Genomic DNA, 13458 nt, shown 5'->3' with positions numbered 1-13458 from the left:
ATCCACACTTTGAAGGTGGTGTGTCCCCCAAAAGGTCAGCCCTTCTCACCCTAAAATACATCTTAAAAAAAAAAAACCAACACAAGCTTCCTCCAAAACACGTTTGCACCTCTCAGAGAAGAGAAACCAGCCAATTCCCTGGCACGAGTCACAGCCCCCTTACACAGACCTGTTGTGTAAGGTCCCCTTGTAACCCTGGCCACATCCCTGAGCCACAAACCACAGGAGCCACCCCTGCACCAGTGCTCCTATCCCTTACATACACCCTGCCACGGCACGACACGCCAAGCCCACCACACCATCCTGGCTCTCATTTGCAATAAATCTCAGTGCTCTCCTCAGCTCAGCTATCAGCCACAGGTTCAGACCTGCAATTACTTGTGGGACAGTTATTTATTAGTCAGTGTCCAGCTGCCAGATTTACAGTCACAGATGCGTGATGCAGTTGCAGGCAGAAAACACCCAAGCATCCATGTCTGTAAATAAGCCGTTGGGACATCTGGATGACCTGCAGATCCAGCTACAATTATTTATAGGTGGAACAGAGAGGTCCTGTTAGGCCATGCCAAAACCTGCCCCCAGAGCCTGCAAGCACAACTCCAGCAGATGTGCTGGATGAACGACCAAAAGCGTCTCAAAATCACCTCAGATCCAAGTGTTACTAAACTCCACAGAAGGAAAGAAACAGCAAAGCTGTTGAACTGGGCTTGTTTTTAGCTAAAGAGCATCTGAGCCAAGAATTCCCCTCACCTGTGTTCTTGCACCATTGCTGAAGTTACAGCCTGGCAGCAGACCTGGGAGCGATCCTGCCCTCTGGCATTGGCAACCTAACAAATATCTGCTGCTGCCCAAATGCTGCCCAATGGTCTGTCTGGTGCTATCACTGTTGGTACAAGGTCTTATAATCCAGACAGTCACCATGGGGAGGTTTCCTATTTAAATCTCTCTGGGAAAGAGCCAACCTCCTGGGTAAGCCCAGACCTCAGCAACACTCTTACAGTCAATTTGGATCTGAACATTTGCAAACCTGCTGCTGAACTGCCTCCAGCAGGATGGGAGCCGAGGAGACGGTGGCACAGCAGCAGCTGCAGGGATGCGAGCTCCTGGCTCCTCCAGCTCCATCCCTCCTAGAGCAGGGGGTACGGCATGGGAGAACTGGCAGTACTACCTCCACCAAAGAGCAGTTGCGCAAGGAAGAAAAGAAAATCTACCAGCAGTTTAAAAACACTCAACCACTCTACACAAGCTTTTGAGGTGGAAGATGAGGAACAGACCACAGCAGTTGGCTGAGGACTTTTATGGGGTCAGAATTGAGTTATCCAAGCTGCGACGTGGTCAGGGGACTGGGCCCACCACAGCCTAAGAGTGTAACAGGACCCCATGTCCGCAAACACTCAATGCCTTGGTTTTGCATCTCCTCTGGCAGACAGCCCAAGGGCCAGAGGGTCTCCCATTGCTTTGTGCAGGACAGACACCTCCTGAATCAGCCACCAATTTCTTATGAGACCTGGGCTCTTCACAGCAGCTTCCCACACAAGCACTGACACCATCAAACATACAAGGTGGTTTCTAGGGTACACAGAGCATTTGCAGCCACAGCCCAGCCCTGGGACTACACCTGTTGGGCCATACTCCTTGTACCCCACCCCTCCCCGACACCCATCTCCAGCTCCTGTGGCATGAGGTCCAGCTTCATCATTTCCCTCACCTACCTACTAGAGCATGGGAGAGGGATGGCACCTTCATGGTAATCAGGGCCTAAAGGACACAGATCCTCAAGGGCCTACAGTGCAAAAAGCAGGTCAAGTTAAGAAGAAACACATAGTTTTACTGTTTGCAAGTACGTGAGCAAGGATTCTCTCCCTGCCCTTACCCACCCTGCCAGGGTAGGGCAGGGAGGTCGGGGCGTGGGAAATTATCTCCTCAGCCAGAGCCACGTGTTGATGAGGCAGGCGGAGATCAGCACGGAGTAGACCAGGGCCTCCTTCTGACGCCAGGTGTTGCACTGCTCCTCCAGCACGCGGAGCCTCCCCGAGATCCTCGTCAGCTGCAAGGGAAGCAGTGGGGCCGCTGTCAACCCTGCAGCAAAGTGCAGGACACTGGCTACACCCCAGAGGTGTGGGACAGCAAGAGGTAGAGGGATGGGAGCTGCCATCTCCTTCAGGTCCTCCTTTTCTAGAGCAGCAGCTATCTTTGTGTGGGAGAATTAGCAGCAGTGCCTCAGCTCCTGAGCAGATGCTTCAGGAAGAGGTCCGTCCCATCAGAAGAGCATCTGAGCTCTTTACTGCCAGCAGATGGAGGGGTCTGGCTGCCTCCTGTAGCCCTACAGCCCCTCAGGGTAGGAGCTTGATGAGTCAACATACACGTAAGTCCTCCCGTGCTTCTCCATTAGCAGCATCAGCTGAGACTAGCTTGGCAACACCAGCCCATCAGGACTGAGCAACAGACCCCTGGAGCCCCCTTTCCCACACTCCTATGGCTTACCCAGAAAACATTTGCAGCCCTTCACCCCCATCTCACCTGCTTTCTCATTGCTGCCATCTCAGCCACTCCGACCTCCTCCAAGGCATTCTCCGGGGCTGGGCCAGCCTCCTGGGAACTGGGGAAGAAAAACAGAGATGCAGACGGACAAACACTGCTTGAGAGGTGCAATTGCCTTCTCGCACATGCAGCACAGCCACGGGGAGCCGAGCCATGCAGGTCGCGTGTGCGTGCCCAGGATGTGCTGTCTGGGTGCAGCATCAGGAGAAAGGAAACAGCACGTGCACAGCATCTACTCATCACTTCTTAACCCCCATCACGCATATTTATAGCCCTCCACCACGCACCCCATAATGATCACAACAAAACATAGAGCTCATGCCATGGCAGACAACAGGGAAAATGCATGCTTGTATTTCTTTAGAGGTCCAACAGAGAGAAAACATGGTATTTACCGAGCATCCATTCTCTATAGTCAGAGGACTTCATTGAGGGTTGGATAAATCATCTTTAGAGCCAGTCAGGTAAATACGTATCACAGGGCTAATGCCGAAATGGAGGGATGATCTCATTTACCTCAGCAGGTGAGGATCCCGCTGGTGGGAAGCAGCCATCAACTGGGGGGAACTATCTGAGCAAGTGCATCAGCCAGCAGAAAAGGGTCCTGTGTTTGCCGAGACAAGGATTTGTTCCTCTCCAGTATCTCCAGATAGCACAAGCTCACTCTCCCCGCCCCCCACCTCCCCCCCAACAAAAAAAGTATCCTCTTTGCTCTTATAGCAAATTTTACCTGGAACTTGAAACATAAACAAGCAACCCAAGCATGCACCACTTTCTTCCGTCCCTGGAAACAAAGGGGCCACCGCTGGGATTAGCTGCTGCACTGGCAGAGGCAACACAGACCACGGATCTCCAGGGCATCCCCTGGAGACACAGCCTTGCCGCAGGGCCCACAGCACTGCGCCACAAAATAAAGTAGATCCACAGTGAGAAAAATCAAAACTGCCATGTTCGGTCTGTTGTTCCTATCATCATAGACTAGCCCTACATCAGTTCTTCTATAATCAAAACTCCCCTATGCACACCAATAACTCGCGTGGGCACTTGCTGATACCGAGCATCTAACACCGCTCCTTCGGAGACCTTGGGGAGGGGAGGATATTTATTCCTGTTTGCAACATGATGTTGATCTCGCTGAAGACAAGCCAGAACTGCATGTGGAGATTCAGTGAATCTCTGTCTGAAAATATGTTTGTGAGATAATACCTCCACGTAATGTAGCTGCAGTGTAAAATGAAAGTCACAATAGAAAGAAAATCCAATTTCCCCCAGCACAGAGCCATTAAATAGGGACACATCCTGCAGCTTTTGTCTGAAAAATCCCAGTTGATACAGGTGAACACCCTTTCGAGACTAGAAATTACCCTCCGATGACTCATACCCTTCAAGAGGTCACTGTCAGGCAAATATTCCAGTCTCTATCTGAGACCAGACTTTTCTGTATTAAAATTTCAGGACAAACAAGTCAGCTCAGTCATTTTTTTATTTTTATTGTTGCGTAGGGTTACAAAGTTGTTGTATCGAAGAGATATACCCACGTGCATCTGAAGTGATGCAAATACCAAGAAGAGGTGTTTCAAGACGGCTGGTTTCAAAGAGAGATTGAGACCCGGGGAGAGGCCATGGACTGTGGTGGTGCATTCCCCACCCCCACCCCCCGGCCCTTCTCCTGGGCCACTTCTTGACCTCAGAAATTCCCGTAAAACCTTGGCCTTGGTGTACTGAGTCTGGTGGTTAAGCGCTCCTTGACCGTATCAGAAACTCTGCATAGCTGAGGCTGGGAACGTACTCCTACTGCCTGGCCTAGGTGTCATCCCCTGATACCCTTATCTGAGTCGTAGCTCAAGTGGAACAACACTGAAACCTTGAGAATTTTTTAGTGGCTACCACCTGGGACTGTGGCCAGGACGGAAATATACGGATGACTAAAGCCAACCATCTTGTGAACCTATAAAGGTGGTCCTAAGTGAGGCCCTTTGAGCTCTCCTGGACTGCAGCGGCTGCGCCCAGCATCTCCCCCTGAGTGGGACGCCTCTCGGAGCTTGCGAGCTCCCAAGTTTGCGACATTCGGAGGACTGTCGCCAACTGCCACGGGACCTGGGCTGAAACCCGTCACTCCTCGAGGCTCAACCCTCACCCGTCGAGAAATGCCAAGACATTTGACGTGAATATTTCTTCACTGAACTCAAGGGGAATTTTTAATAGGTACATTTATATATATTTCTCTGTGTGTGTGTGTGTGAACTAAGAATAAGCATAATCTTGTCATGATTGTAGTAGACTCTACTAACTTACTTTGTAAATGTTAAATTAGTTAATGACTAAGTGCTGCTAAAATCTTGTGATCCACCTTAAAACTGTGAATGAACCTTAGACTGCTGCTAGATACTTATCATCTCTTAGACATAAACCGTTGACCAAGTCTGGGTCTGAGGGTAGATCCAGCCGGGTCTACTCTGAACCTCGTGACTCAGGTGTCCTTTACCCTTTTTGTCCTCAGTCTCATTCTAGCTCAATTATAACACAATTTTCCTTTATATGTTTCATCCACGTAGTGAGTAGTAGAGTGAACTTTGCCATAAAACTCTGTTAAGTCACGCTTTTATAAATTACTATTAAAATCACTTTCTGCTAATACCTTTGACGGTGATTCTTTAAGTGGCCTCTAAAACACTCATTTGCGACAGAGACTCACCCCACTGCCTTACAGCAGCTCCATAAGCTACCACCTCTCATGGTACCATGGCCTAAACCTCCTCTACTGCTGATGGGAGGAGGAAGAAGGTCTTACATAGCCACTAACCAGATCTGTTGGCATGCCCAGACTTTGTTTAAAAACAAGTGAAATTTGAAGACAGTCAGCCTACTGTGGTTAAAAGCAGGGACATCACTTTGCATTGTCCGCAGGCAGAAGCCAGCTCTGCTGCCTGCACCTCTGCGCCAGCTGGGGAGGGAAGGCAGGATGTGTCACTGATGGCACCGATGATGGATGCTCACTCTCCTCCCTTTCTGCCTGGAGGCTTTGCTCAAGGAGAATTAGAAGTATTCAGACGTTCCTCCGGGTGCTCAGCAGCCTTAGAGCAGTGGGGACACCTTAAGGCTGCAATGATGTCTTTGAACATGTTAAATTTACTGCACTTGCATGGATCAGAGTGTGGTGGAGATGGTTGCTCCAGCACATCCGGAGATACTGAGGTCGTTGCATAACTGCCCCAGTGAGCGCGCAGGCATACTGCACCCTGGCCAGGGGCATCGGCTACGGGATGAGTAACTTGGTGCAGCCAGTTCATAGAAAAGGTTAATTAAGAGTGACCAAGATACAGCCAAGGGTGCTGGGAGCCTGCAGGAGAGGGTGTCTCGGGGACAGGGCTTGGGTCAGGCCATCTGTTCTGGATTTTGATTCCCTTCACACATTTCTCTCCATCAAGCTATCAAGGCATGCAGAAAAACTAGCGCTTGCTTAGCAGTGAAGAGCAGCTGAAATCCCAGCAATGTCACAGGCGGCGTTCGATCCCTCGGGATGCCCGGGGGACCAGTGTTAAGCTAAGCAGGAGACACAAGCTGGGCTGGGTTAGCAAGGTGCACCCAGGCTGGCTGCACCAGGCGCTCCTGGGCCCGGCACCCAGAGCTGGCAGACAGGAGAGGCGAGGAGGAGAGTCTGGGGCAGCCATGCAGGACCATCCTGCTCCTGCGCCGTGCAGCCTGCCGTTCACAGAGCTCGTGCCTGGCTCATGCCTTAGCGAGGCAAAGGCAAGTCTTTGCAGAGTGACAGGGAGGTGGCTCAAGACGAGCCGAATTCACCTGGATGGCACTGGGTCTTGCAGAGAGTCCTGGACACGGTGGAAGAGCACCTGGCCCAGGAGGTACATGGTCTGGAAGATGTTCTGCATGGAGTAGATCCTGCCTGTCTCCGCGAGGAGGGGGAGCGGGGCACTGCGCGCGGGCAGGGGGCACGCATCCGGCCTGGGGTGCACACAGAATCATGCCTGTTATTTCCTGGCCTCGTACAGCATGGGCACAGCCTGGCGTTTGGCAGTGCCCTTCATCTCTTCAGCAGCTCCAAGCATCTCTGGGCAATGCCATCAGCACCCAGACCCCCACGTCACCAGGTGGGAGAACCCCCTCCAGCAGCCCCCAGGCTCAGAGGCAGTCGCCTGACTCCTCCGGAGCCAACCATGGCTGTGTGATAACCAGACCTTCACCAGCTGCTCTCACAGGGGTTGCAGAAGGCAGCTCTCCTGCCGCCCAGGACAACCTGGACTTCGACGGGGAAAGGTGGCTCTGCTCTGGGATTAAGTTAGAGACAATTTCTCCATTGGAGAGACTCCAGAGCCCAAGGCCATGAGGAGAGGATCACTATCACCATGCTACTGCTCACAAGCTACACTCAAAGAGCTGAAACACAATTGTGCTCTTAGCCCACCCTGTCTGCAAGGCACCGCAAGTTTCAATAACTCTTGTAGAAACCCGTTTAAGCCTGGTGCTTCGTTTGCCAGTGATCACCTGCCCGTAGCCCCCAGCACTCTGCCATGCTGAGAGGAAGATGGGCAGAGCCAGAGAGACCGGGACAAGCCAGAGAGTGGGCAACAAGGTCCTCTTGGCCCAGCGGCCAGGCAAAGATCGACAGCGCTCCCAGCCTGCTGTGAGAGGGGACGTGCTCTCCCGCTGTGTCTCAGCACAGAGCTCATCGCCCTGGGGACGAACGCAGCTGCCTTCAATGCTGCCTGGCACAAACCTCTCTGACGCCAGAAGCCATGTTCCTCTTGTGCAAGAGTAGGACTTGCCAGGCACTGTCTTGCCCCGATCTGGATACCCCCCACCTCGGGGCACTGACACCAGAGAGCATCAAAGCAGCACAGACAACTGGAGATGCTGATCCCCACCCACCCCAGACGGCTCTGGGTTCGTGCTCACCGCTCATGGTGCTGGCCCGGGCTGTGCAAGGCCAGCTGGGCACAGTCACTTGGAGTCCTCTCCCGCCGCGACCTGCTGCTGTGATGGCCCTGTTGGCATCAAACACAACCATGTGAGCGCAGAGACCCTGCACGGGGTGAGCCCAGCCCTGTGCCCTGCGTGGTCTGCAGCGCCAGGAGCCCGTCAGCACGGGGAAAGCACTCGGTGGTGGGAGCATTACATGAGCCCCAAACCTGGTGAGCTGATGCTGGAGCGGGTGGGGTGACATGCTCAGAGCAGGGTGAGGATCATCAGCAAGGAGCCTGCTGATCTGATCTCTATTCAGATCAAAAATCCTCAACCTAATGCATCCGGGAATGGCTCTTTAATCTCAGGGAGGTGAAAGCACTTGAGAAGGCAGAGCAGCAGCTCCAGCAGCCAAACCAAGCCTTTGCCTGCCCATGTCAGGGGCCTCTCTTTGAATTAGTTTCACACAAGGTCAAAATCTGCTATCAGCTCTGACACCAGAACCCTCTACGCTGCAATGATGAAACAGCTCCATCTCGTACTTCATCCAGGAGAAACAGTGGTTGAAAAGGGACTTCAAAAGTAGCAGAAGGAGGTTGCGGGGGGACTCACCTACCTCAGCCTATCTCCTGCTCACAAAATGCGGTAGGAGATCTGGCTGAATCGATGTCCCAGCACACAGGTATGTACTGGTTATGGGACAAAAAGAGATACTACCACCCCTACACCCTTGCTCCTAGGACTCCTAGGGCCTCCTAGGAGGAGGTAGCACTCTGGAAGATGAATTCTGGCTTGGGCTGATAACAGACCTCTGGAGAAACCCAACACTGGGATTGCTCCCCCTTCCCACCACAGGCAACCCCGTCCGCTCTCAATACAGTACCGATCGTTTGCGTTTCTGGGAGCTTGATCTGCTGGCTATGTGCAGAAAAGGGAGCTCCCTGAGGCAGGTGGGCTGCGCAGAGGAGTCCGGGGACATGTGCACCATGACAGAGGGGACCTTCCTTTGCTGGTTCAGCAGGATGGGCCTCAAACTGGCATCTGATATTTCTACAGAGAGGAGAGAGGGAAGAATTAAACCAACCTGAATGCCCTCAGGACAGGAGAGAAGAGAGATCTCCATGTAGGAGAGCCAACCCTGTGTCTAGTGTTACTAGACGTACATCAGAAACCATGTCCCGCAGGTGCGAACGGCAGGACAGCCCAGAGGAGCATGGACTGGAAAGCAATTGGACACGCTGCTCCAGGAAACTGAGGTTTGGGAGCTGTTTATCAAAGAAACAGGGCCATATGTATCTGCATCCCAAAGCAGGGAGCCTACCAAAGGCCACGAGGGAACTGTAAGAGATGTGGAGGGAGATGCCTCCACATTTTGCCCCTCATCTTTTGGAACTAAGGCCCCTCCTGCCTTCTGTTGGTCACCTTTGCCCACCTCTCCCCAAGCATCTCTCCACCACCCTGTCCTCACTTCCAGAAGAAAGCTGACTACAATATCTGCCCCTGTCCTCTCCTCTTACAAAGCAAACCGCTGGGGACTTTATAAAGGGATCCTACTCCCTAGGATGTTGTAGAGCCCCACCAACCTTCAGCCACCCCAAAAGACAATCCAGGACATTACCTGCAAGAGAAATCCTATCAGGGATGTGCATCCGAAAGGAAGGAGGGACATCCTCTGTCACTGGCTCCTCGTCCACAGGGCTGAAGCTATCTGCTACTTTCAGCCTGTTGGGAACCTGCATCCTTTGATTGATGGCTTCTGTGAAGAGCAGGTCACAGCGGACTCGGTTCAGGTCCAGTCCCCAAAACGGCCACATCTTTTTTGATTTCCTCAGATTGCTTGAGCACCCTGGGGTTTCACACAGAGAAAAAGAAAGCTGAGCAAAAGTGGTAGCTCTTCCAAACTGACACCTGCACAGGGACAACACACGTGCTGTAAGACAGCTAAAATACAGGCAGAAACAACCCAAAAGACAGACACTGACGGAGTTGTCCCAGAGAACGGGGTGTCTGGGAGCCCAGCTGGCAGGGACAAGGGAGCGGGGCTGCTGCAGGTGGGAACTGCTGCCTGGCAGGGTGAGAAAGGAAAAAAACTCCTATGTGTCCTGGGAGCAAAGGATGAGCTTAGCATCTATTGCCTCATTTGATAGTAAGGAAAGGGCAATAGTTCACCCGTGGGAGAAGAGCAGTTCAGTATACCCTAAAAACTAGTGAAAAAAAAAATTATTTTCCATCCAGAAGTAAAGTTTTTTGGAAGGCTGGGAACACAGTTTTGTGTTCATACACGTTCAAGGAAAAATGAGGTTTTCTAAAAACAAAACACACATTTTAGTGATAAGATTCCAGGTTACCACAGGAAAAACTGAGCACTAAACTCTTTCTCTGCACACACTTTCGCTGCAGTATCCCCCAGGGCCATACCCCACTCCCCACCCAATCCAGCACCCGTCTCCTCGGGTGGCCAACACCAAGCTGAACAAGACGGACTTTGCCCTGAGCAGGGCTGCCAGATGCTGAACCATCCTCCCACAGGGGAAGGAGAAGCACATGTCAGCTCCCACAGGCCAGCGCTGGTTCGGCTCTCTCCCAGGAGGGGATCAGCACTGAGGAGGCACACAGTCTCCAGCTCTCACTGCTCCTGGGGGCAGCCGACAGCAGGAGCAGGACATGGGACACGGACACTATCCGGGGCTTTGCAGCTGCTCAGGATGCACAACTACCCCGTGCCTCAGTTTCCCCTTTGCCAAGTCCCAGGGCTTTGAGAAGTGCCCTTGAGTCCCAATGCTTTCACTAAGCGATGCGAGCAGAGGGCAATCAACATACATTTTTGGGAGAGGAGCCCCGAAAACCACCTTCCTGGCTCCCAGCAATTGCACTCTTTATTCTTTCTCAAAAAGCTGCAGCCGAAGAGAAAACCCCAAGAAGCGAGGGCTGCTGAGGCTGGCAGACCCCAGCCGGACCCCAGTGCTGCCCTGGCATCCCAGACGTGCCACATGCATGCACAGGCCCCTGCACCCTCCTTGCTGCCGCCCTTTGAGCTCACCATGCCCAAAAAGGTCCCCCTTTGCTTCTAGGTCAAAATCTCCACCGTAAGAGTGGCTGCCTGCTCCAGCACAGCCCAAACAGCCAGAGGAAGGAGAGGTTTTCCTCCTCAAAGCTCAAGGGGGGGAAACGGGAGGAGGCAAGCAAGCGGGAGTGTGCAGAGGCCCTGCCTTCTTTGATCACGCCCGGGGACTATATTTAGCAGCCGGGTCTCTGACACTGCATTTCCAGCTTACCAGGCTGCTCCCATCCAGCAGCAGCCAGGGCTGCCCACCACCCCCCTCGCTGCTGCTTCTCAGGGCGCTGTGGGCCCTCTTGCCTGCTCCAGCCACCTGCCACCCCCTGGGATATCACCCAAGGCAGAGGAGCAGAGGGAAATCCCTGGGGAGCAGCACTGCCTCCCAAAGCCCAAAGCCACCCATCCCGTCCCCTGCAGCAGCCGGGCCCTGTAACTCCAGGTACACGAGGGCGGCAGAACCAGCTCCGCATCTGCAATAACCAGCACTTCCAGTGATCACCTGCCTCGCGCTGCTCTCTCCTCCTCTGTCATTAAAAACCTTAAAACATTAAAAAGAGACAGAAATTTGCCCAGCATCAGCTGTGGCAATTTCCTGCTTCCAGCCACATAGAGATGAGATCCCTGTCTCTGCAACCGGGTCTGCCCCAGAGGCGCTGCCGGAGATGCAGTGTGCAGGGGCACAGCAACCCCTGGCTGCCCCACACCTTCTCCACCACCCTGCCCAGATCCAGCACTGGCATGGGTGACACCAACCCATGGGTGTTACAACACACACACACACCCAGCTTCTCCCCAAAACCTCGAAGAAAGTGGATTTTTGCAGGAACCCCCCACTCGGGCACGGGGCAATAAGTCCTGGGACGGTCCCATAAGTCCTGGGATGGTCCCACAGGAGAAACCTGCATCAGACACCCAGCCCCATGGTCCACAACCACCGGGTTTCTCCTTCACATTTTTGGTACTTTAGAGGAGCAAACACCCTGTGTTGCTTTTTCAGCCTGCTCTCTGGGAAACCATTAATAACAATAAATCTGGAGAGGGCAGATCAGTTCATTTTCTAACCACCTGTGAAACTGCTGCAGCTCCCAAAGAGCAGAGGGATGGGAGAGGAGTGAGAAGCAGGCTCTGAGAGACTAAGCTATTAAGAAAAGAAAAAAAAAATCAGCTGTCAAAACCCATAAGAACAAAATGCTTAAGTGGCTGGATTTCCTCCTTTAACTTTCTTTAGGGCTTTTTCTAGCTATTGCCAAGCAACCCCCCCTCGCCAGGCGGAAGACGACTGCTTCTCAGCCTCTGCTTTGGCACTTCTCCTTGTATACGCAGCGACAGGGAATTTCCGGCTCACTAAGCCTGTCACTAGGTTTAAGTCCTGCAAGCCGGGAAAACCTGCCCTGGGGAGGGAACCCCCTCTCTCCGACCTTCCGCAGCCCAGGATGTTCCACACAAGGCAAGCGGGGGTACCAGCCTGGTTCAGCACCCCCACCTTCACCTCTCAGGATGGGGTGCTGGGGTGAGCAGCCCCGTGCTAAAGGAGCTGACCTCGCTCACAGCTCTGCCCCTTCGGCCTGGGGCTGTACCTTGTCACGGCAGAGAGGGGTGAACGGAGAGGGGAACGGGTTTTGCCACCCGGCTCAGGTCCTTGGCCACAGCCAAGCCGCAGAGCGCAGCCGGCCACGCAGAGCCGGGGTGACCCCTCTGCCCCCCACGTCCCGCGGCCTCAGCTCAGGGATGCACTGAGGGGCAAAGGGTCCCGGGGATCCCAGACACAGCGCCCCGGCTCTGATTGCCGCGGGGGGGGGCTGAGAAACTCAGGCCACGAGACACGCGTGAGAGGAGCCGGCCACCCGTGGGGTGGGAGGCGGGACGAGAGCGGGGCTGGGGGGCGGCTCCAGGGCACGGAGGGCTCCCATGCTCTCCCCGGGGAGGCATCCCGCCCCGCGCCCCCCGGGGACGCCCCAGCGCCTCTCGCTGCCGGACGCGCTCCCCCTCCGGGGCTGGGGCTGCCCGGCTCCGGCACCCGGCTCCAGCACCCACCGGCTTTGCGGCTTGCAAGGGAAGGAGTGGGGGGGCACTTACTTTTTTTTTTTTGCAGTCCAAGGCGACTGTCGGAGCCGTAAACAGCTGCGCCCGCTGCCAGCCGGGGCGGGGGCGGGGGCAGCCCGCCCTCCCGGCAGCCCGCCCTCCCGGCAGCCCGCCCTCCCGGCAGCCCGCCCGCCGCGCTTAAAGCCGCAGCCGGTGTAATTAAGAGCTGCGACTCATCAGTGCGGCGCCTCCCCAGGGGCAGCGGGCATAGCCCAGCCCAGCCCAGCCCAGCCCAGCCCAGCCCAGCCCAGCCCAGCCCAGCCCAGCCCAGCCCAGCCCACGAAGGTAAGAGGTTTGCCGGAGCGAAAGGGTTGCTCTTGCCAGGGGCAAAACAGGGGGACAGAAGCAAACCCAGGAGCTTCACCAGCTCCCTCCCGTACCCACGCACACGCAGCCCAGGGATGTTTGCAGGCAAATCAACCCACGCTTCGAGGTGAGGTCTCAGCTCGTCTCCTCTTGGCACCTCAATGCCACTACCCGTGGCAGTCCCAGCCACAGCACGTCCTCATGCCACCGTGGGAGCCTGGGCAGGAGCAGAGACAGCAGCCATCCAAGCACCGAGCTGTGCCAGAGCTAATCTCTCCTGCCTGTCAGTGGAGTCTGCAGCGATAAAATGATCCGTTTGGGACGAATGACAGTTTTAAACACTTCTGAATGGGCACAGAGTCCAAGACCTGACCGTAAAATCTGGTTTTGAAAGGGCTTAAAATAAATCCCACGCTGCCCTAGTCTTGCTATTTAAAGGGGATTATCTAAGAGGTTTAGGAGCACACAGAGGAACAGCAAGACAACTTGTGCACCTAAATCCCCCCAAAGACCTTAGGAAATCCCTTCACACTTCACCGACCAACTGGCCA

General features: G+C 54.3%; 2 protein-coding genes across 3 annotated transcripts in view; one reads left to right on the top strand and one right to left on the bottom strand.

Moving 5' to 3' along the window:
* Positions 1-13458, top strand: part of LOC142087719 (thymosin beta-15A homolog) — a 463475-nt gene that overhangs the window by 229523 nt on the left and 220494 nt on the right. The gene's annotated exons all lie outside the window — the stretch shown is intronic.
* LOC142087715 (mitochondrial fission factor homolog B-like) lies at positions 1808-12690 on the bottom strand. Of its 2 annotated transcripts, none has more exons than XM_075162249.1 (7): positions 12596-12690; positions 9080-9307; positions 8345-8511; positions 7456-7544; positions 6343-6504; positions 2521-2599; positions 1808-2047 (listed from the first exon to the last, which is right to left on the bottom strand). In XM_075162249.1, exons 2-7 carry the CDS (start codon positions 9273-9275, stop codon positions 1916-1918), a joined length of 825 nt encoding a protein of 274 aa, XP_075018350.1. In that variant the 5' UTR covers positions 9276-9307; positions 12596-12690; the 3' UTR covers positions 1808-1915. The 2 variants fall into 2 exon arrangements, with proteins under 2 accessions (XP_075018350.1, XP_075018351.1); XM_075162250.1 differs by having other exon boundaries at positions 12592-12610.

The sequence above is a fragment of the Calonectris borealis genome, chromosome 13, assembly GCF_964195595.1.
Source record: "Calonectris borealis chromosome 13, bCalBor7.hap1.2, whole genome shotgun sequence".
NCBI lineage: Eukaryota > Metazoa > Chordata > Aves > Procellariiformes > Procellariidae > Calonectris > Calonectris borealis.
This window is presented reverse-complemented; position numbering and strand designations above follow the sequence as displayed.

Bases quoted from the DNA above. Each gene is read 5' to 3' on its own strand.
- LOC142087715 (XM_075162249.1), bottom strand. From the start codon at position 9,275: ATGTGGCCGTTTTGGGGACTGGACCTGAACCGAGTCCGCTGTGACCTG. The intron at 2,600-6,342 runs GTGAATTCGGCT...TTTCTTCCCCAG, and splicing joins CAAGACCCAGTGCCATCCAG to TTCCCAGGAGGCTGGCCCAG. The intron at 2,048-2,520 runs GTGAGATGGGGG...CTTCCCTTGCAG, and splicing joins TGGCAGCAATGAGAAAGCAG to CTGACGAGGATCTCGGGGAG.